Genomic DNA, 26,697 nt, shown 5'->3' with positions numbered 1-26,697 from the left:
TCATTCATTCAAATATTTACCAAGCACCTACTATCTGCAGAAGTACCACACTAGGCATCACGGAAAATACAGAGAGGAAGCCGACATAACTCCTGCCCTTGCAAAAGGTAAGACAAACACAGGTAAACATAACGTAGGTTAAGAGAGGAAGAGCCATAAAGCAAACAGGTACAGAGTGCTGTGGAAGGCTGGAGGCAGGAAAGGGGACTTTTTACCCAACAGGTGAGGGGAAGAGTCACAGAGACGTGAGTTCTGGAACAGTCTGGGATATGGGGAGGGCAGAAGAGGAGGATGGAAGGCCTCTCAGACAAAGGCAGGCATGTTAGCAGAAACACGGAGGTGGTCAAGAGCCAAGTTAGGCCCCAGCTGAAGCCTGGAGCAGCTACATCTTAAGATGCGTGATGGGGAAGAGCAGGAGAAAAGGAAAAATTCAAAAAGGTGGGTCAAATAGTTGCGAGTGTCATGTACCAGGCTCAGGGCTGCGCGTAAGATATATGGAAGTCCTGAAAGCTTTGGGATGGGGGAGGGGTTGTTGATGAGCCTTCTTCTGAGTCCACGAGTCTTACTATATGAGCTAGCTGGGAGGAAGGAAAGACCGGAAGCAGAAGGCAAAAAAAATCACTACTGCCCAGCTAAGAGGAAGAGGACCTGGTCTGTGAGGAGGCCGACAGAAATGGCAGGCAGGGGGCGGGCTGGGGGACAGGGGGGCTGTATGTATAGGACTGAGTAGCTCACTGAATGGCAGGGCCCACGGGTCCACGGAGAAGCAGATACAATGTCAAGGTTTCAAGCCTGGGGTGACTAGATGAATAATGCCACCCGCCCTGACCACCATGAGGAAATTAAGAAGGGAACTCAGTTCGTGGGGGAAGACCCTGAGTTCATTCTAGATTTAATGCACTATTAATACCCAGTCCAGATGTCAGGGGAGCAGTGGGAAATACTGCCTGGAACATGGGTGAGGATGGCCCCAAAGAGACATGAGCAAGCAGGGTCACGCCAGCATGGTGGTAAGGAAAGCAGAAGGTCCAGCAACAGGGACATGGTTAAATCAACTGTGGCACATCCATTCTGTAGAGCAACCACCAAGGAGCTAGGGGAGACAGACAGGAGAAAAGGGGAAGTGTCACTTTTTATTCTATATTCAGCACTGTTTTAAGTTTTTGACAATGAGAAGACACTCGTGTGTTTACTATATAATTATATAAACGATTTCAACAACAACAACAACAACAAAGAATTTGAGGGAGAGAAGACACCCAGAAATACAGATCTGGGAAGTCATCGACACACAGGTAATAGCTGAAGCCTTGAAAGTCAATATGTTATTATCACTGTGGAGAAAAGGCAAGGAAAAACAAGGGTCCAGAGAGAAGAAAAGAAAAACTCGGGGATGGCATTCCAGTCTGCCTATATAAACATAAACAAACCCTCCCGGATGAGTGAGCAGGTCAGAGGAAAACAGAAAGGAAAAGCTTTCATCAAAACATCTTTCTACTTGAAGCTGCTGTGACAAATCTTTCTTCCCCTTTGGGAAAACATTTCCAAGCCTCTCAAGTTTCAAAAATATTTGCAGAAGGGAAAACAGTTTGGTCAGACATAAGAGGTGGCTTTGCCGTTTCTCTCCCTTGGCACAGCCAAAGGCTGGTCACTGTCACTCCCACGTGGCCACGCCAGGACCCGGGGTCAGTTCGCCAGGGGCTGGCAGTCCCCTGCTCACCTCGGCTTCCACCAGCTTCTTTTTTATGCCTTCGGAAGAATCCTCGCGGTTCTGCAGCTTCTCCAGCTCGCGCTCGGCTCGCTCCTTTGCCTGGCGGATATTCTGCAGCAGCTCGGTGGCCTCTGTGCTGGCTTTTACAGCCTACCCGGAAAGAGGGAACAGGAGATGGATGGCCACGGTTATTCCATTTTCTAAATGGGGAAAATCAGGGACACTAGTAGGATGTCCATTTTAAAAAACATATAAACATTCATTTTACTATGAAGTTTGTCTAATTCTAAGATGCACATGCATTTTTTTTTAACATTGCTGAATTTGGAATGCATCCTACAATGAAAATTGACAGCATTTTTTCCATCTTGGGGTATGTGAGATAATGGTATATCTGATAATCATTATCATCTTAGATTCAATGCAATGTAGTCAATACAAACACAAAAGTCTAGAAGGATTTATCTACCCAGGTAATAATGTATTTACCTCGAAGCATTAATTTTCTCCTCATTTAATTATCTCACTTTCTAATTTTCCTATAGAGAATTTGTACTACATTTACAAGCAAACAAGATAAAAACGGTAATTTCAACTAATTTTCAAAGGGCACAACAACCATAGTGTTCATGGTAATTCGCCAATCCATGTGTTGTTTTCTTAAATAACACATTTTGAAGTTAATTTTTATATGGGTCTTCATTATACTTCTGCTCTTACAGCATCATTGTAAAGATCTGAGTTTAAGAGACCAACAACCTCACACTTAGTTGCTTTAAATTAAAATTTAAAAAAGTAGAAACTCAAAATTTAAAAATGGAAACTGCAAGAAAACTCCAATTTCGAGACTAGCACTATCCACATGGGAGCCACTTGCCACATGTGGCCGTGGAGCACCTGAAAGTGGCTGGTATGACTGAGAATTACATTCTGTTTTTAAAATATATTTTTATTGATTTCAGAGAGAGGAAGACAGAAACATCAATGATAAGAGAGAATCACTGATCAGCTGCTCTCTGCACGCCCCCCACAGGGGATCAAGCCTGCAACCTGGCATGTGCCTTTGACTGGAAACAAACCTGGGACGCTTCAGTCTGCAGGCCAATGCTCTATCCACTGAGCCAAATTAGCCAGGGCGGGAACTCCATTCTTTCTTTAAGTTCAATACATTTAAAAACTGAAATAGTATAAATGTCTTAATATTGACATGCTAGCATGATATATTCTATATTGATGAAGCTAACATGATATATTCTAAATAAACTATACTATTCAAATAATTCTACTTGTTTCTTTTTGTTTTTCCTAATAAGCCTACTAGAAAATTTTAAATTACATCTGTGGCTGATATTCGTGGCTTGCATCACACTTCTATTAAAGAGCACAGTTCTAGATGAAAACAGGATTCCTTACACAAGCTACTAGCTAAAAGAGGCAGTAAGGCTTTCATTAGTGGCTCGAGAATAGGCAAGAAGGGAAGAAATGAATAAACAAAATGTGGAAGCTACAGACAATGGGATATTAGGCAGCCCTGAAGAAGGAAATCCTGTCACATGCCACAAAGTCGCTGTAACTCAAGAATATTATGCTAAGTGAAATAAGCCAGTCACAAAAGGGAAAATGCTGTATTATTCTACTCATAAGAAGTTCCTGAAGCAGTCAAGGCCATACTAGTAGAGACACAAAATTAAAAGGTGGTTCCCAAGGGCAGGGGGCTTTCAGGGAAAGTGGGATTCGGGTTGGCAGGTATAGAGTTCCAGTGTTGCAAGATGGACAAGTTCCAGCGCTCCATTGTACAACCATGTGAATGTACTTAACACTACTGAACTACACACTTAAAATGGTCACGATGGTAAATTTAATGTTATGTTTTTTTACCACAATTTTTTTTTTAAAAAGTAAGAAGGAGTTCTGCTACACTAAACCAATAAGCACATTCACAAACATCCACAAGCCATGTCTCAGAACCACATTCATTCTGGCCCTTTTGTTAGTATTTCCAGGGTTCAACTAGCACTAACTTTTCCGGATGCTGTCAACCAAACTCCCCCCTCCCCCCCCCCCGCCCCCCCCCCAGAAGACGCTTCCTCGGCTCCTTCCATCTTCCAGTGCACAGCAATGCTGCCCACAGAGTTTCTAATTGAAAGCAGTCTGGGTCGTGAACAACACATGCTTCCCTTACAAATGTGCAAAATGGGGAGTCTGGCCCCCGAAGGGAGAGAAGCCGGCTTCCTGGGTTCTGTCACAGTATAATTAGAAATTTTTCTTGAGATTCTCACACAGCTTGGTTTTCAAAAATAAACACTGCTGACACATCTCCAAAGAAAAAGTATATTCAGAACTCATATTTTCAGGTAATAGCTCACTCCCCCTGCATTTTCCCCTGCGCTGGGTGACTAAATCTGTCTCTTTCATCTTTCATGCCCAGGAGGAGGCAAGGTAAAGAATTTGGAAAGGGGGGCGGGGTAGGCTCCCAAGAAAATCCCCTCAGGCTTACCTTTTCCAGCTTTTCTTGGAGCTCTTGAATTTTGAGCTGCTGCTCAGCATTGATCTATAATTAAAATCCCAGGAAATAAAGCAAAAGGCAAATCAGTATTAAGGTCTTGCTACATTTACTGCAGTCCTATTTTCTTGAGGTTTCTGTGGGATCTTTTTGTTTTGTTTCCCAGTACCTACTAATGGAGGGGAAAAACAAGTGGCCTATCAGAAAGCACCAAATGTCCCAGAGCAAACCTCCACAGGGACTATTCCTCCAGAACCACCAGCATACAAAATGGCAAAAAGAGAATCAAAGTTGCCCAGTGCCTTAAAGGCAAAGAGAATTTTCACATGTATTTTACTAAGAGTCTGGGTTTTTTTGTTACTGTGAGCAGACATGACAAAAAAAATGATGTCTTTTATCCCTTTAGAACCACAGCTGAAGCTAAAAGTGGTCACCCAGAGGTTGACCATCAAAATAAACCTGGAAGAAAGTTCTCTATTCATTATAAGAGTATTCTTTCCAATGACTGGCCACTGATAGTAACCCCTAAAAGATTATCTACCAAAACAGCAACATCACCAATGGAAAATACCTTCTCCAGTTGGGAATATTCTCCCACTTCAGGCTTCCCTTGATCCTTCGCCTGTAATTTAAAAGATATGACATAACGGGGAGTCTCAAGAATATAAAGTCTTACAGACAACACTACCTCCTGTACTTTCTTAAGTCTCTGTGACCAAAGTGGTGATGATGATGATGATGACGATGACGATGACAAAATAAGTTATCGTCTGTAAAGACCAGGAACTTTCCAAGATATCCCATCATTTCCTAAACGTAGACTCATCAGGCTAGCATTCCCGTTATTCTTGCTAGATCATTCAAGATTCTACCCCAAACACCCTCCTGGTGGGTGGTGACTACCTTCATCAGTTTATGCTGAGATTCTGTTGCTTTCCGCTTGAACTCTTCAGCGGCCAGCCTGGACTCTCTCAGCTCCGATTCATAGAGGTCACTCCGTCTTCTTGCCGAAACCAGGTCCTCTTCCAACTGGTTCATCATTAACCTCATTTCTTCCACTTGAGCCTGGTACTCCTAAAGGGCGGGCCATGGAAGAAAGGTGAACTTGAGAACTACTAAAAGAAAAGACAGGCAGTGAAGGTGGACAGACATCGGCCACAGAGGGAAGACAAAAACTGAAGAGAGATTGGCAGAGAACAGACCTAGAGAGAAGGTGAACAGACAGATGGGCAAAGGGGAGAGGCATGGGAGGGTGAGGAGGGAGAAGAGAGTATTAAATCTTTAAACTGTCTTAAAGTGGAACATGTATCACTATTAACACCATTTGGAACACATGTGCCTATAATAAGATCCTTTGAGCAAATAATACCACAAGTAAGCACAGAACCTTAAGGCATCTGCAACAGAGGAGAGCTGAAAGGGATGTTCTTTAAACAACTGGGACAAACTGCTTATGTGTAGCTTTCTTCCAAGGGTAATCGCTTATATAGATTTGTCCTTTAGCAGTCATGTGCTCCTAACATAATTAGATATGGTACTAGTTTTAAAATTAACCTTTCAGATTGCACAAGAGGGTAATTGGAAATCTCAGTGGAAAGAATCTTGGAAGGTGAAACTCATCATGTCAGTTTCTCACCATTAATTTTTCTGGACCCAAACTGAATGAAGAACTTAACGTTGCTCTTGAAACACAAGTCACCCTGAAATTTGCAAGAGTCAGAAAACACTGGCTCTGGTCAGAATAACTTGTGAGAGAGATTCCAAAGAAAGAATCATCTTGTTCCCTCTAACAAATCCTTTCAAGTGATCCAGACAGCCTGACCTTTTTCAAAATGCATTTCTAAAATCAAAACAGAACATTTGAATTGAGGCTTTTCAAAATTGGATTTACCAGAAGAAATGGGCAGTTTTGAAAACTTTTGGCCAAAGTATGAAAATCATCTTTATTAGCAAAATCAAAACTTTTATATATAAGAATTATGAATGGGCACTTATGCAATCCAAGATGCCTTGGGGTGGGGGTAGGCGGGATATAAAATGAAAGAACAAGGAATTGAATCAAAATTGTCTTTGACATTCACTATATACAGTGAACATCTCTAAGATGTGTTCTCCCAAGCAATAATTGAAGAGGTATCAATTGAGCAAGGATATGTGTGTTTTAAATAACAAGGTATAAAGTAGACCTCCCAGCCTATTTTAATAGGAGATCTCCCCAGTGCACACTAAAGGGGAAGTGATGTCCTTATGAAAATTGGGTAGTTCTCATGCAAGCACACCTCTAACTATACCATTGGTAGAGGGGAAATGGGGAAAAAAGCAAGCCCTGAGAGAAGCAGTCTTATTTCACTTTACCGAAAACTATACTGTCATTGAAGGTCAAGCCTAGAAGTCATGGGGCACCGGGTTTCTGGGTGGTGCACACTAAGTGGGTGACGTGGGGTTATATAGCCAAAGGCCTTTATAACCTGCTCACAATTATCTGAACTCACGGAATGGAACATGAGCCGATTATGTAAAACGATACATTTTTCCTTGGATTTTTCCAGACCCCTGGATGCATTCTGATTATCATGGCTCTGAATACTGTGCCTTCCTGGACCCTCTTCTCCCCCAACCCCCCCAAAAAAATAATTTTTTAAAATTATATTTTATTACTGTGTTCATATTAAGACAAAAACATGATTATCTATGAAAAGTTTCTTTGACTTAAAAGCTCAATTTTTTTTCTTCTAAATAAAAAAATTTAAATATTTTATGGGCAACTATAAATACCGTCAGTCCTACCCTACAGTCACAAACACCAAACTGTGGAGGAAGCTGAGTTGGGAGAAAATCTTGAGCATCTTATCCCCAAGCTCCCTTTTCTTTTCTTTTTTTGTTAATCCTCACCCAAGGATATTTTCCATCAATTTTTAGAGAGTGGAAGGGAGGGGGAGAGACAGAGAGAGAGAAACATCAATGTGAGAGAAACACATTGATTAGTTGCCTCCCATATACACCCTGACCAGGGCCGGGGATCATGCCTGCAACTGAGGTCTGTGCCCTTGACCAGAATCGAACCTGGGACCCAAGTTCCCTTTTCTTTCTTGAACTTGTTAGTGAGGAAGGAATGTAATGTTTGTGTTTTGTCGACAGCAAGGACAGAGCAGCTGTTCATCCCCCCAACATCTCTTTCCTGAGCCGTCAGCACCCAGGGGGAGGAAGGCAAGAATCAGGCAACCTCTCCGTCAGCTCTCTGAGCTCTTGGGGCACCCAGCCTGCTCAAGCATCAACGAGAATTCTACCTCATTTGTTGAGCTGCTGTTATTATGCTGCAGACTTCAAGGCAATCTCATAAATCCAACAGCTAATGCCTGCTGCAGGGAAAACCTGAGGGAAGGTCATCAGGCCTGTCTCCAAGGGCAGCTGAGAGCAGTCCTGTCTCAGCATGGGCTGACCTGCAGGTGGGAGCTGCGCGGGATCAGAATGCAGACCACGGACAACTCCCGAGGCCTAAGGTAAGTGTTCCCGAGGGAGCTTCAGAATTTTGTGGGAAGGAAGTCAGACGTGGTCCTATTCCGTGAGAAGCATCTTCCGTGTTTCCTGAGCTTCTGCTTCCCTTCCTGAGGCGAGGGCGACGGCGAGGGGTCAGCCATTGCTGGTAAAGGTGCATGAACCAAACCATCATGGGAGACTTGGGTGTTATTTTAAACCGAGTCCAAATACTCTATAGGGGGTGGCTAGGTAGAAGCAAAATATTAAAAAATAAAGAGCCATATAGGAATTAGCTTTTGAGATAAAGAGGAGGGGGAACTGCCAAACCGGAGAGGAACCACCGTGCTGCGAACCAATTACTGGGAGTTTGCTGAAAGCAGGAAGTGCCTTCCTTTTTGGGCCAATCCTCACCCGAGGATATTTTCCATTGATTTTTTTTAGAGAGAATGGAAGGGAGGGGGAAAGACGGAGAGAAACATCAATGAGAGAGAGACACATCAACGGGTTGCCTCCCACATGTGCCCCAATCAGGGCCAGAGCTTGCAACTGAGGTATGCCCTTGACCGGAATCAAACCCGGGACCCTTCAGTCCACAGGTCGACACTCTATCCACTGAGCCAAACTGGCCAGGGCATGGTTCTGGACAAACATCCTCCTCTCACAAAACTTCCCAAAAGCCACTTTAATAAACGCTTCTTCTGGTGAGAAGTAAAATCAGAAACCGAGAAAGTGTTCTTCCCCCACTGGAACTTTTAGCAGTCATTAAATCTAAAACTCCACATCATGCCAACTGCGATATGAATCACAAAAGACAGTGCTTTGAACTCAACCACCTTTCAAAATGTCCTGTTAATTCTGTTTCTGTGGAATTTCATGGACACCAGCTGCTCCCTCTGGTGGCCAAATATAGCTTTCATTTCCCCAGGATGTCAACCAAGAGCAAATTTCCAAACACATTGAACTAATGGGAGAAAAAGAATCCCACCTCTTGAAACTTTTAGGATGAGAAACCATGTTGATAAAAGGGGCAGTGAGTCACCTGTCAAAGCAGGTCTTTCAAACTGAGTGGCCTGGAAACGCTCTAAGGTTAGTATTGTTCAGACACCTGCTAACCAGACTGCTCCACTTCCCATGCATATTTACTTATAACGTTTTTATCAAGCAAGATAGTAACCAATCATTTTTAAATATTAAGGTGATGGATTATACCAACAACACCCCCCAACAATCATTCTTTCTTTAAAGAACAGTGAATGGATCTGATCATTTGCAGAAGTTTCTTATATTTAGCACCACCCAGATGGCTAAGTTGGTGCTACCCAGAGACAAAAATGTTCATTTCCATCAGTGTTTACATTGGGTTTTCTGAAGTGAATGAGAGTTGCCTGGCAGCTGATAATTCAGTTCTCCAATTGCTCATTACCATCTCTTCATGAAAGTTTCTATTTACAGTTTCTTCAAAGGACAGAAAAATCTATGCTAAAAAGGAAACAATGAAGCAAAATTTTTAAAAAAATGAACAATCTCCAAAGAAAACCCTTTTTGAAAGGGGAGTGGGGGGAGAGTGGGCTTTTTAAAGTTCTCGGTGCTCTTTTCTGAATACACAGGGTGTAGCTTTCTGCACTCAGATTTGCTGTGTTAAATCTCACTCAGTCTTACCTCTTCTTCTCGACTATTTCTTTACATTTTACTTATATAGTAAGTTTTACTGACTATGAATTATCCTGGCTTCTCTCAAAAACTTAAAAGTGAAACTGAAAAGCTATAAAAACCTTAATTTCTTTGTAGTGATCAAAAGCAGAGGTTGGCACACTCTTCCTGTAAAAGGCTAGATCGTAAGAGTTTCCAGCTTTGCAGGCCAGATGGTCTTTGTCACAGCTCCCCTCCGCCACGGGAGCAGGAGTAACAGCTATGGGCAAGGCGTCAGGGGATGAGCATGGCTGTCCACAAAACCTTATCTATGGGCACCCAACTCTGACTTCCACGTACTTTGCATGTGCCATGACATATTCTTCTTCTTTTGATTTTTCCCACAATTATTTACAAATGCAAAAGGCATTCCTGCTTATGGTCATGGAAAACAGGGGGTGGGCCAGATTTGCCCCAGAGGCCACAGCTGTCCTGCCCATGCTCTAAACCTCGACTTTTAATAGAAAAGAGCAGCCATTATGGGCACAGATTTCAAAGGAGCTACAACCAATCACTCCACAGTTTATGTAAATATGGGCTAGCTGAAGTTTCCAAATGACCTATACGTCTCCCGCTTTCTCTTTCCTTCTCTCCGCCTCTCAAACACCCCTCTCCTGAAATGAGGTCCGAGCCGCCGCCCTGCTCCCGGGCAGGCAGTCATACCTGCTCTTTGATTTCTTGGAGCTTCCGGCTCTGCTCTCTGATATCATGGAGAAGCTGCAGTGCTTTGTCATCCTCCTGGGACACCTCCATCCGTGCTTGCTCCAAACTTCGCTTTAAGCTCTGCAGAAAGCAAAAATTTTAATAGGGATGCCCTGCGGAGCCTGCTCTGTTTGAAAAGATTCATTAATGGAGCTGCAAGCTGCTTCGTAGACACCAAGACGGTTTCAGGTGAGGGACAAAGTCGACAACTTGCAGTTGGTTGCTGATTCCGGTTTTCATCCTGTAAAGACTCCTGGGTTCAAGAAAGATCATCTCAACCCTGTGACCTTATGATCCAGCCTGAAGCTACAGCAAGCTGTCTCCTACCACCATCTCCCTGTCCTAGCACATACTTACTTGCATGTTTAGGACTAAACACTAATCAGATCCCTTAGCTGTTATAACCACCACTGGGACAGTCACACAGTCTTTTCTGTAATACCAGTTATTCAAGGACTTGCTAGTGTATAACTCTTTCAAAGTAGCAATGACTTCATGCTCTGCCCTATTGTCCCTTGAGACTCCAAGCAGTCTATTTCCATCTCCTGGCTTGTGTCTCCTGGATACCTTTCATCCATAAGGTTCCCTCAGTGCTTCAGTGGCACTGAAATATATATCTGAAATACAGAGCTGAATAACTTCACCCACCACTGAAAGGCAGCCAAATCTGGAATGGAAACATAGCAGTTACTCTTAATTAGCCACGTCCTATAGATCTCTCCCTCATGAAAGAAGTGGGGGGGAAAGAAACTTGAAAAATGTGTGATTCAATTTTTTGAGACTGTTTAATTGGGCACATAAAAAAAAACACACCTGGATGAAAAATTTAACGAGACAATGGAGAAGACAGTCTACTCTTGTGATGGAAAGAAAAAAAAAAGCCACATGGTAAATAATGACAGAGGGTCTGGGTTTTAAAGGCTGAGTTTTCTTATTGCTACGCCAGTTGCAGGCAATGAAAAATTGATTTCAGGCAGATTCAAAAGACATTTATTTTCTTGTGCTTATTCGCGAGTTTGGTTCCCGAGGCTGATCGTGTCAGACTTGGTGTAGGTTTAGACCAGAGAGGTTGGGATGGGTGAAGTTAGGACCCTTGGGGACTTGCTGCAATGATGACTACGCCCATCTCCAAGCTCTGCGCCTGCCTGGACTTTCTGGGGTCCAGTCTCATTTCTCTCTGGGACCTGTCACCAGGCTCACACTACTCTGCAAATCACAGTTCTTGCTTTTGTAAGCTCCCTTTCTCTACTCTCTGCCATTGGCTGTGATGTGCCTCATGGAGCTGTCATGAAACAGGATGAGACACACACAACAGGAAGTGCCACCTCCAAGGGAAGGGGACTTGGGGAAGGCTCACACTGCATTCTGTGATGTAGGTAGCAAGGTCCTGCTCCAGGAGGGATCTCTGAGTCTCAGAGGCCTTCAGCTCCACCTCCTTCTGACTAAGCACAGCCTCCACCTCTGACACTCTCCGATGTAACCGGGTCATTTCCTGCTCCATCTGAAATAAACACATCGACAGGTTAAAAAGGCCCCTGGAGGTTCGTTGGGGGCTATCAACTCTCAAGTAGCCTCCAAAACCACCTGGTGGTCTGGGCTGGCACTATTGCGCCAAAGGTTGGGATGGAAATACCATTGTTTCTTCGCCCAGGAGCGCACAGTTCTTCGTAAGGAGAGTCACCAATGCTAAGTCACTCCTCTCATTCACGTCTCGGTTCACACTTGGTCACTCCTCTAACCCAGTGAGCCAGAGAGCCACAAGCATCACTTTTCACCTGTTTGCTTTTTTGGTTTGGTTTGGTTTTTGCAGACGTCACTTTAATGTTACCCCAAATCCATCTTGATCCCCCCCATCTCCTTGCAAAGATTTAGAGGACAATCCAGGACAGGGCAAGGAGATATGTATTCGTCTGCACTCTTAGGAGTCCCAGGCAAGTAGTGACTTTTATGAGCTTCCAGAAAGCTGCCCCTGGGCAGGAACAGTGAATGTTAAGAGACGTTGAGCATAATCAACACCGTGGCAGCAGTTACATAAGCAGGAGTTTTAAAAGACTAGGAAGAGAAACTTCGCATCACTCAGAGCAGATGGGATGCATCTCGGCCACAGGTGAGGACCCACACCACCTGCCGGAAGAAGCGGACATCTGGCTGGGTCATGCTGAGGAACAGGCCGCTTTAAATCCAGGGCCTCCTCTGGTTAAGATTTAAAGGATTTACAGCAAAGTCAAGGCCCGAATTCATCTCCCTCTGAGCTGCCGGAGGCGTGACTTCAGCGAGGGAGATAGCACCTCGCTCGCTCTGTTTGGATCAGGTGGCTCAGTGCCAGCAGCGGCCCCGGGTGGCTCCCTTGGCATACATTGACGGGAGGATCCTGGAGCAAGGAGAGAGGCCGGCTGCGGAAATAAATACCTTGTGACACTTGTCCTGCGAGTCTTGCAGCTCTTTGCTTTTGATGAGAAGTTTCTTTTCCATGGAGCTAGTCTTGGCAGGGGAGTCAAGGCCCGACACAACAGACCTAGATAGAAGGAAACCAGTGTCAAGGTGGCAAATGCATGGCCTGAAAGCTGCATTCAGAAACGACGGCACAGACGATGGAGCTTCCAGAGCTCTGTGGCCATCAGCAGGGCTTCTAACGACATCACGGCATGAGGCAGGAAGGTGGAAGGAAGCAAGAATTCTGGCAGCAGGCAGAGCTGGGTGCAAATTCAGTTGCCACTGACCTGAGGGAATGATTCAGACTCTCTGAGCCTCGGTTTCCATATCTATGAGGTGGAATGCTAATAAAAGGACCAACCACAGGAGAGTGTGAGCAGCACCCTGCCTACATGGCTTCACTCACTCGGCAGATATGTGCTGTGCACCTACTATGTTCCAGAAACTGTCCCAGGCACTGGAATAGCAATAAATAAGACCTCAGGGTCCCTGCCCTCCTGGAACTGGCCTTCCGCAGAGGGGCAGAAAGAATACATCAGGCAGACACACACAAAAAGGTTACAGATGATGACAAAGAAGGAAACAGGGTGACGTGACATGAAAATGGGTCGAGGGTCTGCTTTAAGCAACAGTAAGCAGGGAGTGCCTCTCTGAGGAGGTGACATTTAACCTGGGGCCTGAGGATGGGAAGGTGCAGGCCATCCAAAGCTCTGGAAGGAAACAAGCTCTAGGGAGGAGGGATAATTGATGCTATAGTCCTGAGGCAGAGCAGAGCTAACACAGCAAGTACACAATAAATGTACATGGATCAAATTATTATTTATTCCATCCCCAAGCTAGCCAGTTGGTTCTGTTTCATTTTATACAAACTGCTAAGGCTAACTACGGTAGGCTGAATAATGCCCCGGCCCCAAGATGTCCACATCCGAATGTCCATTACCTGTGAATCTGTTAGCTGACACGGCAAAGGAGACTTTGCAGATGTGATTAAGTGAAGATTTTGAGATGGGGAGATTAATGTGGATTATTTGGTTGGGTCCAATGTAATCATCCTTACAAAATGAAAGCAGAAGAGGGAAGGAGATATGACAACAGAATTAGGGTCAGAGTCAGAAAGAGAGAGAGATTTGAAGATACCACACTGCTAGCCTTGAAGATGGAGGAAGGGGCCACAAGCCAGGGAATCTAGGCGGCTAGCAGAAGCTGGAAAAGGCAAGGAGACCGATTCTCTCAGAAGCTGCAGAGTACAGTCTTGTCTACATCTTGATTTCAGCCCAGTAAAACCCACCTCAGACTTCTGAGCTCCAGAACTCTAAGGTAGTAAGTGTCCTGTGTTAAGCCACTAAATTTGTAGCAATTTGTTACAGCAGCTCTAGAAAGCTCATACACTTATTGGGCACTGATTACATGCCTGGTTCTGTTCTAACTCTAGACATGTTTTTACTCTTTATTCCTCACAACAATTCTGGGAGGCAGATACAATTTATTATCCTCATTTTATAGATGAGGAAATTGAGGCCCAGAGTGACTAAGCAACCTGCCAGTTACTAAATGGTTTCAGTTCGTCTCACAATAGAGAGCTGGGGCAGGGAGAATGACTTGATACACCTGATATAACCCTTGGAAAAATATCACAAAAATAATGCAGCATGACCTCCTGAGAGTGGGTTAGAAGGATGCTCTCTCCATAGAAAGGATATGCTTGTGCATATCACTCGAGCACTCTGCCTCATCCCTAGAAGCAGCTGATTATGGGTGGAAATGACAGTCCCCTCCCAGGACAGCTTCCCACAGTGGTTGGCTCCCTGGGCACGAACACTGGGACTGGTGAAGGGCAGGGTCTGAGCAACAACCGACAAAGGTTCTCACATAGGTAAGGACATGCAGTAGAGCCCACGGCTGTCCCACAGCCCCATCTTTGTTGCCTTGGTAACGGGATTGCAGGAGCTGGTTCTCCATTAGCTTTCACATCTTACCAGCAGGTGAAAGTTCTGCTTTATGCCGACCCAAACTACTTCCCTGCCTGAAAGAGGTCAGTTCCCTGCAGCAACTCAGAACACCTCTCTCCCTGCAGCTCCCCCGCCCCGACCCCAACCCCCCCAGTGACAAGGGTTGGCGGGATAGAGCAGTCTTGCCATGCCCCAGTGGCAGCTCCCTACAAACTCACTACAGGGCAACCAAGCAGGTCAACACCCAGGGTCAGGCTGCTTTGTTCAAAATCTGACTCTGCCATGCTAGCTGTGTAACCTCTCTGAGCTGCGGTTTCCTCATCCGTAAAATGGGGATAATTCTCAACCTACTTCAAAGAGTTCCTGCGGGATTAGATGAGATAACCCAGGTAAAGCCCTAGGCACAGTGCCTGGCACATCGCGAGGGTTCAATCAATGTCGACCATTTACTAGTATCACTGTCGTTTCTGTCATCACTACCCATGCAATGTCATAAATAGCACATGCCTCACAGGCCTAAAGCAGTTGCTTGAAATAGTCCAACTCAGGGGGTTGAATTCACTCTGTGCTATTATTCACATTAAAACAAATGTTGCTTATTCATAGAAATGGGCAACAGGGACTAGAATCCAGAAATAAATCCTTTTTAAAATCTAACATTTGGCCAAAATTTTTAACTGATTTCTACGCCTCTCATTAGCCTGTTTTGTACCTAAATCTAGGTACACAGACACACACACACAGTTTTCCCCCCTTTAATCTGAGATGAAATGGGTTGCTTGGCATGACTTGAGTTACCCTTGCTGTTTCCTTCATTCTTGTCTTCACTCTGGGGGGGAGCTAGAGAAGAAGACCCAACCAGCCAGGAGGGAGGGCTGATCCACAGACAGGCTCGCAGGTCTTTCAGTATCAAGAATCAGCGGCCTGTCACGAAGTCACACGCACTGACATGAGTCAGAGAAGACAACACAGGCCACAGCTCTCTGTGCCCAAGCACAAAACCTGCATCTGTAGAGGAGTGATCACATGGGTGCATGATGATGGGGTGGGAAGTGGCTCCCCAAACCTGATGGCACGTGGAGGGCCGGCTTAACGTTTGAAGTGCGCAGCTGGAGGTGCAAAGCTGATGGCTTGATTCACAAAACAAACAAACAAACAAAAACCTAATCTAGGTCACTCATTAATGGGACCCAGAATCGAGATGTGCGGCCCCACTCACTGGCACTTGCAGGAAGGAGACAAAGCGACATGCCTCCTTGTCGCCCAAGGTCTAACTCCCTCATTCTTCTACTGTTTTGATACTTGACAAATGTTCACTGTTTAGAAGTTCTAAGTACAACAACTAAGAGCTCTTCCAAATAAAGGTGCTAAGGAAATCGTCTTCTTAAGAAATAAAAATCACATCTATAAAAAGCTATGGTGATTGTTGTCTTGTTGTCAGAATACCATCTCGATGTACTGTAAATGTTAAATGTTAACTATCCTGTACCCACCAGTATAAAAGAAATATGTACCTCTCCATTTTACTCTTTATCCAATCCTAGACATTTCCTCTGCCTGGCTTTCTCCTACCTCCTTAATCTACCACCAATGGATTTCATGTAACCCTCCTTACATTTTCTCCTTTGACGCTAAATGTATAAAGAGAACTGCAAAACTGCCATTCTTTTCTCAATTCTTTGAGATCTTGCTTCTGGGCTTGTTCTCAGTTTGGCTCAAATAAACTCCTATAAAACTTTAAATAATAAATAAATAAAATAAAAAATTTAAAAGCTCTGGTAAGAATTCAGTGACTAAACTGGCTTGTAGCAACAATCCCATAAACAACAATGGGATTGGAGCATGAGGCTGGAGGATAGAGAGCAAAGGTCATCGCAGCCCTCTGGACAGCCCTGCACCTTAGTGTTACCTGGTGAGCCTTTGAAAAACACTGATGGACAATGAAAATACCCATGTGATACTACCATGATGGGTGCATGTTATTATATACATGTCCAAAGCCCTAGAATGGTACAACAGCAAGAGTGAACTATGGACTTTGAGTGACAACGATGTGTCAGTGCAGGTTTTATCCACTGTAACAAAGGTATCACTCTGGTGCCAGATGTTGATAGCAGGGGCAAGAAGTACGTGTGAAATTTCCGAACCTTCTTCTCAATTTTGCTGTGAACCTAAAACTGCTCTTTAAAAATTAAGCCTTTAAAAAAAAGATGTCTGGGGTCCAACAAGACCATCTTCATTAAGCGTCCTGGTAATTCTAATGTACACACAGCACTGAGAACCATGGTGTCTGTGATTTAGGGTCTAGGCATTTATAACTCACCAGAGGCCCGGTGCATGAAAATTCATGCACTGAACGGGGGGTCCCTCAGCCTGGCCTGCCCCCTCTTACAGTCTGGGAGCCCTCAGGGGCGGGAGGCGACCCAGCAATCAGGGCAAGGCGATGCCCCCATCACACCTCTGCTGCTGCCACAGCCGGCAGTGCAAGCCTTGGCCGGCCCTGATTACCTGCGCCTCGGGCGGCCCTGGGTGGCTGGGCAGCTGCTATCCGAGGCTTGCCTGCGCCTCAGGCTGGCCCTGGGCGGCTGGGGGGCTGAGGGCGGTTCTGGCCGCACAGTATGCCTGCCGCCCGCCCCCGGCCCACAACCCCCTGGCTGAGCTGAAAGGACTGTGGGACTCCTGCGGGGCTGAGGGGACTGGGCACCGCCATCTTGTGGCTATGGGCACCGCCATCTTTGTGACAGTCAATTTGCATATTCCCTCTTTATTAGATAGGATAGTATGACTGTCCCCAGCTTCTGGTGCCAGGCAGCACTTTCGCCACGCCATTTGATGCTGGTGCCCTTTGGTCACTCTTTGAGTGGGAACATAATTTTTAAGTTAATCGTGGTGGGTTATGAATTTCAAGACAATGCACATGTTTTAGACAATGATAAAAGGCTACTCCTATGCTCCCAATGTTAATAAGTCAACTAAAATATACCATTTTCATTATTTCTATAAAAGGAATATACTAGAGGCAGGCACAACCTAACATATTTGTATTCCATTTATTTTTCATGGAGACACTTAGGCCAATTCAAACACTAGCACCAATGATAAGCTCTGTATTTCTTGAACCAACAGATCCCCCCAAAAGATGTTCTGAAATATTATCTACTTTTTTCTAAGCTTTCATTAGCCATCCTTCTGACTTTCAAAGCAATAGCAAATTATTGCAGACATTTGCATTATTGTAGAATTGACCATATTGTAAATCATAGCTTAGGAGGTTGGAGCCAAAGCTGACCTCAGATCCACCAGACTATTACCAAATAGGTCTCTGTGCTCTACAAGTAGTAACTCAGCTGGTTAAGAATTATCGTGAAATGCACCATTTCATCAAGAGTAGTATTGTTTAGCTCTCTGTCTTTCCCTCTCTCTTCCACTCTCTCTAAAAATCAATGGAAAGGAGAAACCAAGATGGCGGCATAGGTAAACACCTGAAATTGCTGCCTCGCACAACCACTTCAAAACTACAACTAAAAGACAAAACGGACATCATCCAGAACCACAGGAAGGCTGGCTGAGTGGGAATTCTACAACTAGAAGGAAAGAGAAAAGCACACTGAGACTCAGAGGGGGTGTGGAAGTAAAGTGCAGAGCTACAGAGGCACACAAGCGGAAAGGGCTGGCAACTGAGTACACAGTTGTCTTTTTCAATCGGGAGGGAGACACAAGCTCCCGACTGCTCTGAACTCCAGTTCCGGGTGAGACTCTGGGGATCCAGACTCATACGGGGAGAAACTGGACTGTCTGGCTTTGGACAGAACTTGAGGGCGGCTTTCTCTTAGAGGTGCTTGCAGCGATTACCGTGGGACACTGAGACCTGGGGGCCTTAGGGCAGGGCTGAGGATCAGCCATAGCTGTTTGCTCCGCCCTGTGGATTCCCTGAGACACCGCCCCACTCCAGCTGTGCGCAGAGGCTTTTGCATATGAATGGCCTGGCCCTTTGCAATCTAAAATTACCTAACAAACTGCAGCTAGGTCAGAGAGCCCCAGAACTTCCAAAAGAAGGCCCAAGGCCCCGCAGCAGCTTGCACTGCTTCACAGCTGGGCCTCATCTGGGCACCTCCAAAACCCAAACAGAGAGGAATCTGCAAATCTCTCCATAACTCCTGCTGGGTGGCCTCAGGCAGAGGCTAAATTAGCACCTCCTTGGAGATCCAAGTGCCAGTGGACCCAGTGGTCAGAGTGGGACCATCCAGATTACAACTCCTCAGATCCATAAGGGACACACTCAAGAGGCAGACTCAGTGAGCACCAAAGCCCTACTGAAGCAAGTCTTGCCCCATAAGGGTGTCTCCAGCACAGAAGTTCTCCCAGCGTAGACACAGCTGATCCTCACAGCTAATTGGCCTGGAGGTCAATTCCTCCCAGTGATACCAACAACAATCAAGGCTTAACTACAACAACACTGTGCACACAGCCCACAAAGGGGTGCACCAAGTGTGTCCACCACAGGTAATTGGGGAGGCTGAGCCACTGGGCCCTATAGGACACCTAGCACACAAAGCCACTCTATCAATACAGGGAAGCAGCCAAAATGCGGAGACAAAGAAACAGGTCACAAGTGACAGAAATGGAGGAAAGCAAACTACTGGATATAGAGTTCAAAACCATGGTTATAAGGTTTTTCAAGAATATTCTAGAAACCGCCAATAAATTTAGTGAGAACCTCGACGATATGAAAAAGGATCAACTAGAAATTAAGCATACAATGACTGAAATAAAGAATAATATACAGAGATCCAATAATATACAGAGGATCGCAAGAATCAAGTCAAAGATTTGAAATACAAAGAAACAAAAAACACCCAACTGGAAAAGCAAAAAGAAAAAAAAATCCAAAAATATGAAGATAGTGTAAGGAGCCTCTGGGACAACTTCAAACATAACAATATTCGAATTATGGGGGTGCCAGAAGAAGAGAGAGAGCAAGGTATTGAAAACCTATTTGAAGAAATAATGACAGAAAACTTCTCCCACCTGGTGAAAGAAATAGACTTACAAGTCCAGGCAGTGCAGAGAACCCCAAACAAAAGGAAGCCAAAGAGGACCACACCAAGACACATCATAATTAAATTGCCAAGAGCAAAAGACAAAGAGAGAATCTTAAAAGCAGCAAGAGAAAAATAGTTTGTTACCTACAAGGGAGTACCCATACGATTTTCAGCTGATTTCGCAACAGAAACTATGCAGGCCAGAAGGGAGTGGCAAGAAATATTCAAAGTGATGAATAGCAAGAATCTACAACCAAGATTACTCTACCCAGCAAAGCTATCATTCAGAATTGAAGGTCAGATAAAGAGCTTCACAGATAAGAAAAAGCTAAAGGAGTTTATCCCTGCCAAACCAGTATTATATGAAATGCTGAAAGGTATTCTTTAAGAAGAGGAAGAAGAAGAAAAAGGTAAAGATAAAAATTATGAACAACAAATACATATCTATCAACAAGTGAATCTAAAAATCAAGTGAATAAAAAATCTGATGATCAGAATAAACTGGTGAATATAATAGAATCAGGGGCATAGAAAGGGAGTGGACTGACAATTTTGGGGGGAAAGGGGTGTGGGGGTGCGGGAAGAGACTGGACAAAAATCATACACCTATGGACAAGGACAGTGGTGGGGAGGGTAAGGACAGAGGGGGGATGGGAACCGGGTGGAGGGGAGCTATGGGGGGAGGGGGGAGAGGAACAACTGTAATAATCTGAATAATAAAGATTTATTTTTTAAAAAAAGAGTAGTATTGTTTAAAGAGCTGATGGTATTGTTGCTTTAAGGAAAGTTTGCAAAAAATCGTGTAGCTGGTTGAGTGATGGGCACAGAATTACAGCCAAGAAACTATCTAATCATGAAGTTCTGTTGACCCTGGAATGGGAGTCTACCTACTAACTAAAGAGTTTTCCAAAAATTCTCAAACTTCACCCAAGCTGGTTTGGCTCAGTGGGTAGAGCGCCAGCCTACAGACTGAAGGGTCCCGAGTTTGATTCCAGTCAAGGGCACATGCCCGGGTTGCGGGCCCGATCCCCAGTAGGGGGTGTGCGAGAGGCAGCTGATCAATGATTCTCTCTCATCATTGATGTTTCTATTTCTCTCTCCCTCTCCCTTCCTCTCTAAAATCAATAAATATACATTTTAAAAAAAGAATTCTCAAACTTCAATAAATATTTTAGGACTACCTTCTATAAGTGAATGTGTATGTGAGATAGATAGATAGATAGATAGATAGATAGATAGATAGATAGATAGATAGTAGATAGATAGATGATAGATAGATACACAGACAGACATAGATAGGGAAGGTATCCCATGAGAGGTACCTATAAACCAGTGGTTCTCAACCAGGGGACAATTTTGTCACCCAGGGGACATTAAGTAACATCTGGAGGGTTTTTTTTTTTTTACTTTTATAACGAGGTCTGGAGTGCTATTAACATCTAAAGGGTTGAGGCCAGATATGCTGCTCAACATCCTGCCATCCACAGAAGAACCTCCCAAAAGCATTATCCAGCCCAAAATGTCAACTGTGCTGAGTTAAGAAACCTTGCTGTGGAGGTTATAAAGTTAAGGAAGCTACAATTCCTGTCCTCAAGGAACTAGCAATGTATGAGAGAATTAATGCCACTATCTTTATCATCAATAATAATGCACATTTATTGAGCACTTACTATGTGCCAAGCACTACTTGGTGCTCTATGGGTTACCTCATTGAATCTTCCCCCACGATCCTATGCAGTGGGTATTATTATCCCATGGCACTGATGCTCAGGAATAGCTTACCCTATGGCCTCTCCATTTTCCTATATTATGATGATTAGGGTGTGGATGCAGGACAGTTGAGCTGGGAATTTAAAGTTGGGCTCTGCAACCCAACGGTTGTTGGTTCAAATCCCAACTCTGCTACTTTGGAGCTGCAAGGCCTTGCACAAACCCAAGAAAGGTACCGAAGCGGCTCGTAGGAGCGAGGTCACGGAGGGAAGGAAAACCAGTTACTTGAGGGAAGACAACTTCTATCTGTGACTGGCTATGTGCAGTGCTGGGAAGGCAACTCTAAGCCTGAGCCCAGGACAGCCTGGGTACTAAAGAATATCCACAGCCAGGCCAGGCCACAGCCACCCCCAGAAACAGCTCAGCCCACACACAAGAACAACCCTTCCTCCATCACTTGGTGGCTCAAGGGTGGTAATTAAATAGGAAACAACACAGATTTTAGAGGCCCAGGCTGGTTCATGCTCCAGGCTCGATGAGATGCAGTACAATAAGGATGCTAATAAAAGAACATGCAGCCTGCCCACACATTGCTTGCCTACTCCTCCTGGCCACATCTCGGATCCACAGCCAGTTATCCCCACGGAGAGAAAAGGCACTTCTGAGCAGCGCTGCATGCAGCCACCCACCCACACACAGCAGTGCTGTCTCTGTGAGCACGAAGACGAGTTTGGGTTTTCCTTTTTTCCAGCTTCTATTTTCTAGAAAAACTTACTCTGAAATCGACATCTCTTCCTGATACACATCTGCTTTATAATTATAGAGACCCAAGGAGTATTAATAGAGGTAATGGCACATGACACAGAGGGAAGGCTGGGCTTCGTTGTTACTGCTGCAGCAGAAAGAATGTGTTTATTTTTTTTAATGTGTTAGATGTGACCTAAAAATTACTTTACATGGAACTTCAACATTTAAGTAAAAATGATAAAAATGCAGTTTTCCCAATGTCTATAAATAATCCACATAACTCCAAAAACACCCTTAATAAAGCTATTAACAGAATACTTCATATCAAAAGAGTATACAATCTGTACTTCCATCCTAAAAGCAAGTACATGTGTTAAGTACTTCCTAATCACTACTGTAATGATTGAGATCATGCTTAAGCATCACACCTCCATTTATTCCCTTAGGAAGAGGACCCCATGACTGCAGAAGATGCCACTAATTCACAGATCACACATGTCGCAAATCACAGATATGCGTGGGCTAACCAAGAATGGGTACTGGAGGCTAAAACAAGGGCCTCAAATTAGCTCAGCTGAGGGCCCTTCTTAATTGTGGCCAATGGCACTAAAAATACATGCCATTGCAAGGTGTAACACGGTGTAAAGAATAAAAAACTCACCAGCATTCTGCTCCCAAAATATACTGGCTTTTAAGATTGGGCATTCTGAAATTTATGAACGAACGTTATAAACCCATTTTAACATACAGAGTAGTGTCCATTATGAATACTTGGTAATATCAATGCTGTTCTAAAGAGTTTCAGAGTCTAGCTGGCTTTGGAGCACACCCTACCCAAACATAGACACATAGACACACACACACACACACACACACACACACACACTCAGCAGTGGTCTCCAGTTGAATTAGAGCATTTGCTTTGGAATGATTAGCATGTAATTCAAGAATCAGTTATTAAAAATCATGTTATTAATAAAAGCATAGCATCTCATGGGATCTCTAATACAGTCCCCACCTCTAAGCCAGTGCCTAGCTTGGCAGGTTAATTTCATTGGTATACCTGCACCTCTTGTCTGGATGGCTGCAGTAACCCAAGTTACTTCCCTGAATCTAACTCTTGTTGCCCTACTATCCACCACACAACATCACAGGGACCCTTTGTAAAATAAGAACCGGCTATTCCACCTCCCTCCTCAAAATCCTGCAAAGGCTTCCTGCTCATTGCAATTACAGGTGCTCCTTGACTTGTGACGGGGTTACGCCCCAATAAACCCATCACTAAGTTGAAAATATCTTAAGTCAAAAATGCATTTAATACACCTAACCTACTGAACATCATAGCTTAGCCTAGCCTACTTTAAACATGCTCAGAACACAGTGTCCAAAAGAAACAATGGGAATTGGTTGTTTACTCCGTGACTGTATGGCTGACGGAGCTACGGTTCACTGCTGCTACCCAGCATCATGAAAGAGTATTGTACTAGGAAAGACAAAAATGCAAGGTACTAGTTCTACTTCTGCCCCATTATAAAGTGGAAAATCTTAAGGCAGGGGCCATCTTAGAGCACAATCCAAACCTGAAGGTCCTACCTACCGAAATTCAGACCACGTTCCCCATGCATCCTGCCGCTCCGGCCGCCCCAGTCACTCCCAGTCATTCCCCATCTAGGTTCGGATTTCTTCAGAGCCCCTACCACCATCTGAAATTTTCTAATTTATGAGCTTATTTATCCTCTGCCTCCCCCCAACAGAATGCTAGTTTCTTAAGGACAAAAACCTTTTCTGCCTTTTTCATAGTTAGGCCACAAGGCCTAGAACAATATATTTGTTGAGCGAATGTATGAATGACATGCCAAGAGCTTCTGTGCCCCAGGCCACCTCAGTTCAAAGGTCATGGTTGGACAAAGGAAAACAAAACAAACAGTGCCTTCCTTGCATGCTGGCATGAGCAACGTTGCTGGCCCTTGCCCAAGAGGTGCCTAGTATTAGTTCTGGGACAGCAATGTCACAATTACATGCACACTCTGCCATACTCAAGCACCGTAAAGTGGAGGAAGTGCGTGACATCAGACTGGCATTTCCTCCTTCCCCGGCGCCGATTTTCAGACCCCACTTGAAATTGATCCTACCAGAAGCCTCGAGCATGTTTTACTGACACACCACAGACTCCATTCAGAATAAAACACTGAATGGAGATATTACGGCATCTGTCAAGCACCCCACATGGAGTCTGCTTCTCTCAATGGGCAGAAACCAGCAAGATGTCTTTATGAAGTGAAGCAGGAAAGACAAGACATCCGAAAGCACCCTTCGGCCCATCCTCACCCCTCAATAACAAACAGGAAATGAACATCACCTGCTCCAGGTGCTAGCACTGTGTGCTCTACATGTCCCACAACAAACCTAACAGACAGGGGCTATTGTAACCCCCACTTACACCTAAGGGAGCTGTGGCTGAGAGAAGTTAAATGCCTCGTTCATACAGCTAGCAAGGGTGGAGCTTAGATATGAGCTCTTATCGCTCTGACTCCAAAGCCTGTGCTATATAGTTCATTCAAAAAAACGAAGAGTGCTTGTATCAGCTCTAAAGTTACACGCTGAAAAAATTGGCCATCCTCTGCCACATCAAAGGGCATAAAACTTAAGAAGTTTCACACTAATGGATCACCACTTTCCTTATCTGTAAAACAATGGGTTGTTACTGGGATTAAATGAGGATGCTTGTCATTTGCAATAGCACCTGGTACAGAGTGAATTCTTAGTAAAGTCAGCTCTTTCACCTTTGTTATTTTTAGGCAACTCTGTAGGTTCTGCATAATCTAGTAAAGTCATGACCATTAGAAGCAGGGTCTAAGTCTTAGATCTGTTACTACCTACAAAACTTCAGAAAAATAACACTGCTGAGCCTTAGTCTCCTCATCTGTAAAATGGGGCTAATACCAGCTGCCTCATAGATTTACGGTGAGGACTTAATGAGATAATGCATGTAAGGCACTCAGCATAGTTCTGGGCACCCAGGAAGTACTCAATAGATGACAGTTTCCATTAGCAGTTGAATAAACTGTGCAGAAGAAAATGGTATAATCCCTGGCCACTTTAGTCTAATTCAATTTGACAAATGTTCACTGAAGACCTGCCAGGGGCAAGGCACAGGGTAGAAAACACAGTCACTGTCCTCGACGAGAGTGAGCAGCTTGGCCAGACACAGGGGACAAGAAGGAATGAGGACTGACAGGCAGGCTGGGTCTTGGCATAGACCAGGCTCGAATACCAAGTCCAGGAGTGGCCGTTAAATCTGTGCGCACTGTGATACTACTGAAGGTCTGAGCAGGAGAATGACATCATCCAACCTGTGATTTGGAAGAGTTCCATCTTCTGTGGAGAATGGATTAGAGCCAGGAAAACTGGAAGCAGAGGAATCGGTTAGGCTACTGCAATAGTCCAAGCAAAAGTGTCAGTGGGGGAGGGGAGTGAGGACAGAAAGATGGGCATAGATACAAGTGTCACCCTAGAGGCACAACATAGAGGTCTTGGCAACTGATGGGATGCGGGGAAGGCAGAAAGAGTTTCAGATGACTCCGTTTTCTTGTCTTAAATGAAATGAAGAAGCCAAAGCTAGCACTTAGTGGCTTACTGAGTGCGTCTGTGTTGGGAGGGAACAGAAGACAGAACCGGTGAGGAACTGGTAGAATATCCTGGCTGGGAGGAAGGCCACGGGGCAAGGAGAGTTAACATCAAGGAACTGATTGAGCTCACCAAGAACAGGCTAAACAGAGCACTGAGGAGGGAACTTTCGGGAACGGTGTGTACATTAGGGCCTGGAACAGAAGACGGCAGCCACAAAAGAGTGTGAATGGCAGAGAGTTAGAAGGAAAGCCAAGTTTGCAGAAGAAAGTAGAAAATTTCAAGACAAATGTGGCAATTAACGGTATCTTGCGGTGAGGTGGAAATCGGTAGCTTTGGGGTTGGTGGAATCGGTAGCTTCTGAGACAGTCATTTCCGTAGAGGTGCAGAGCTTGAGAAGGGGCACTGAGTGTAGGCTATTCTCTGTAGAAGCTTGTCAGAGAAAAGAAGGTGAGTGAGGTCAGGAGACAAGAGATAAGAGACACAGAGAGAACGGAGAGAAATTCACTTAGGTAAAGGAAGGGTTGCCAAACTGGCGCACAGCTTGGGAACATACAGCTCCATTTAGTCAATTACTGTCTTCTTAGGGGATCCGAGGCAACCGTGCAAATTAGCATGTGTAGGCCAGCAAAAAAACACACACAAGAACACTTGACAGATCTTCCAGAGCCTAATCTTTGGGACTGGGCTGGGATGGTTTGGATCCGCTTTCCTGAAGGTATCTTTAAGACAAGTGAGAAGGCGGCAGAACGGCCCTGCCAGGCCTGCAAGGCAAGCACACTCGGTCTAAATAGAGAACAGAATAAGGCAAGCAGAACAAGATGTGCTCGATTAAGAGAAGGAAGAACTGAATGATCAAGAATAGAGAACGCAACACAAGCGAGGGGAATGTTAGACATCTGGTCCAGATAATGCAGAATGGAAACCATACAGGACAACAGTAACCATGGGCAGGAGCCAGTTACGTTTTGTTAACCTCTTTGGGAAGTACAGGGGATGCATACCTTCATGTGCCACAACAGATTCTGTCATTGTTGCTGACTAAAGAAAAAAATGAAAACACAGATGAGGCTCTTTGCAAAAGGGATCTGGGCTGGACGTGGGAAG

At 44.6% G+C, this 26,697-nt stretch overlaps 1 protein-coding gene across 1 annotated transcript in view; it reads right to left on the bottom strand.

Annotated features, from left to right (window-relative positions):
* The window catches only part of CIT (citron rho-interacting serine/threonine kinase), a 163,874-nt gene that overhangs the window by 68,346 nt on the left and 68,831 nt on the right, over nucleotides 1–26,697 (bottom strand). Inside the window, exons 10-16 of the mRNA XM_054712660.1 lie at nucleotides 12,492–12,597; nucleotides 11,440–11,583; nucleotides 10,044–10,163; nucleotides 5,118–5,288; nucleotides 4,786–4,836; nucleotides 4,209–4,262; nucleotides 1,721–1,861 (exon numbers count right to left, since the gene is read on the bottom strand). Coding sequence (XP_054568635.1) covers nucleotides 1,721–1,861; nucleotides 4,209–4,262; nucleotides 4,786–4,836; nucleotides 5,118–5,288; nucleotides 10,044–10,163; nucleotides 11,440–11,583; nucleotides 12,492–12,597 — 787 coding nt within the window. The remainder of the gene's footprint in view (nucleotides 1–1,720; nucleotides 1,862–4,208; nucleotides 4,263–4,785; nucleotides 4,837–5,117; nucleotides 5,289–10,043; nucleotides 10,164–11,439; nucleotides 11,584–12,491; nucleotides 12,598–26,697) is intronic.

This window comes from Eptesicus fuscus, chromosome 23, assembly GCF_027574615.1.
Source record: "Eptesicus fuscus isolate TK198812 chromosome 23, DD_ASM_mEF_20220401, whole genome shotgun sequence".
In the NCBI taxonomy this organism is placed as follows: Eukaryota; Metazoa; Chordata; class Mammalia; order Chiroptera; family Vespertilionidae; genus Eptesicus; species Eptesicus fuscus.
Note: the sequence above shows the minus strand (reverse complement) of the source record. Positions and strands in the feature narration are given on the sequence as shown.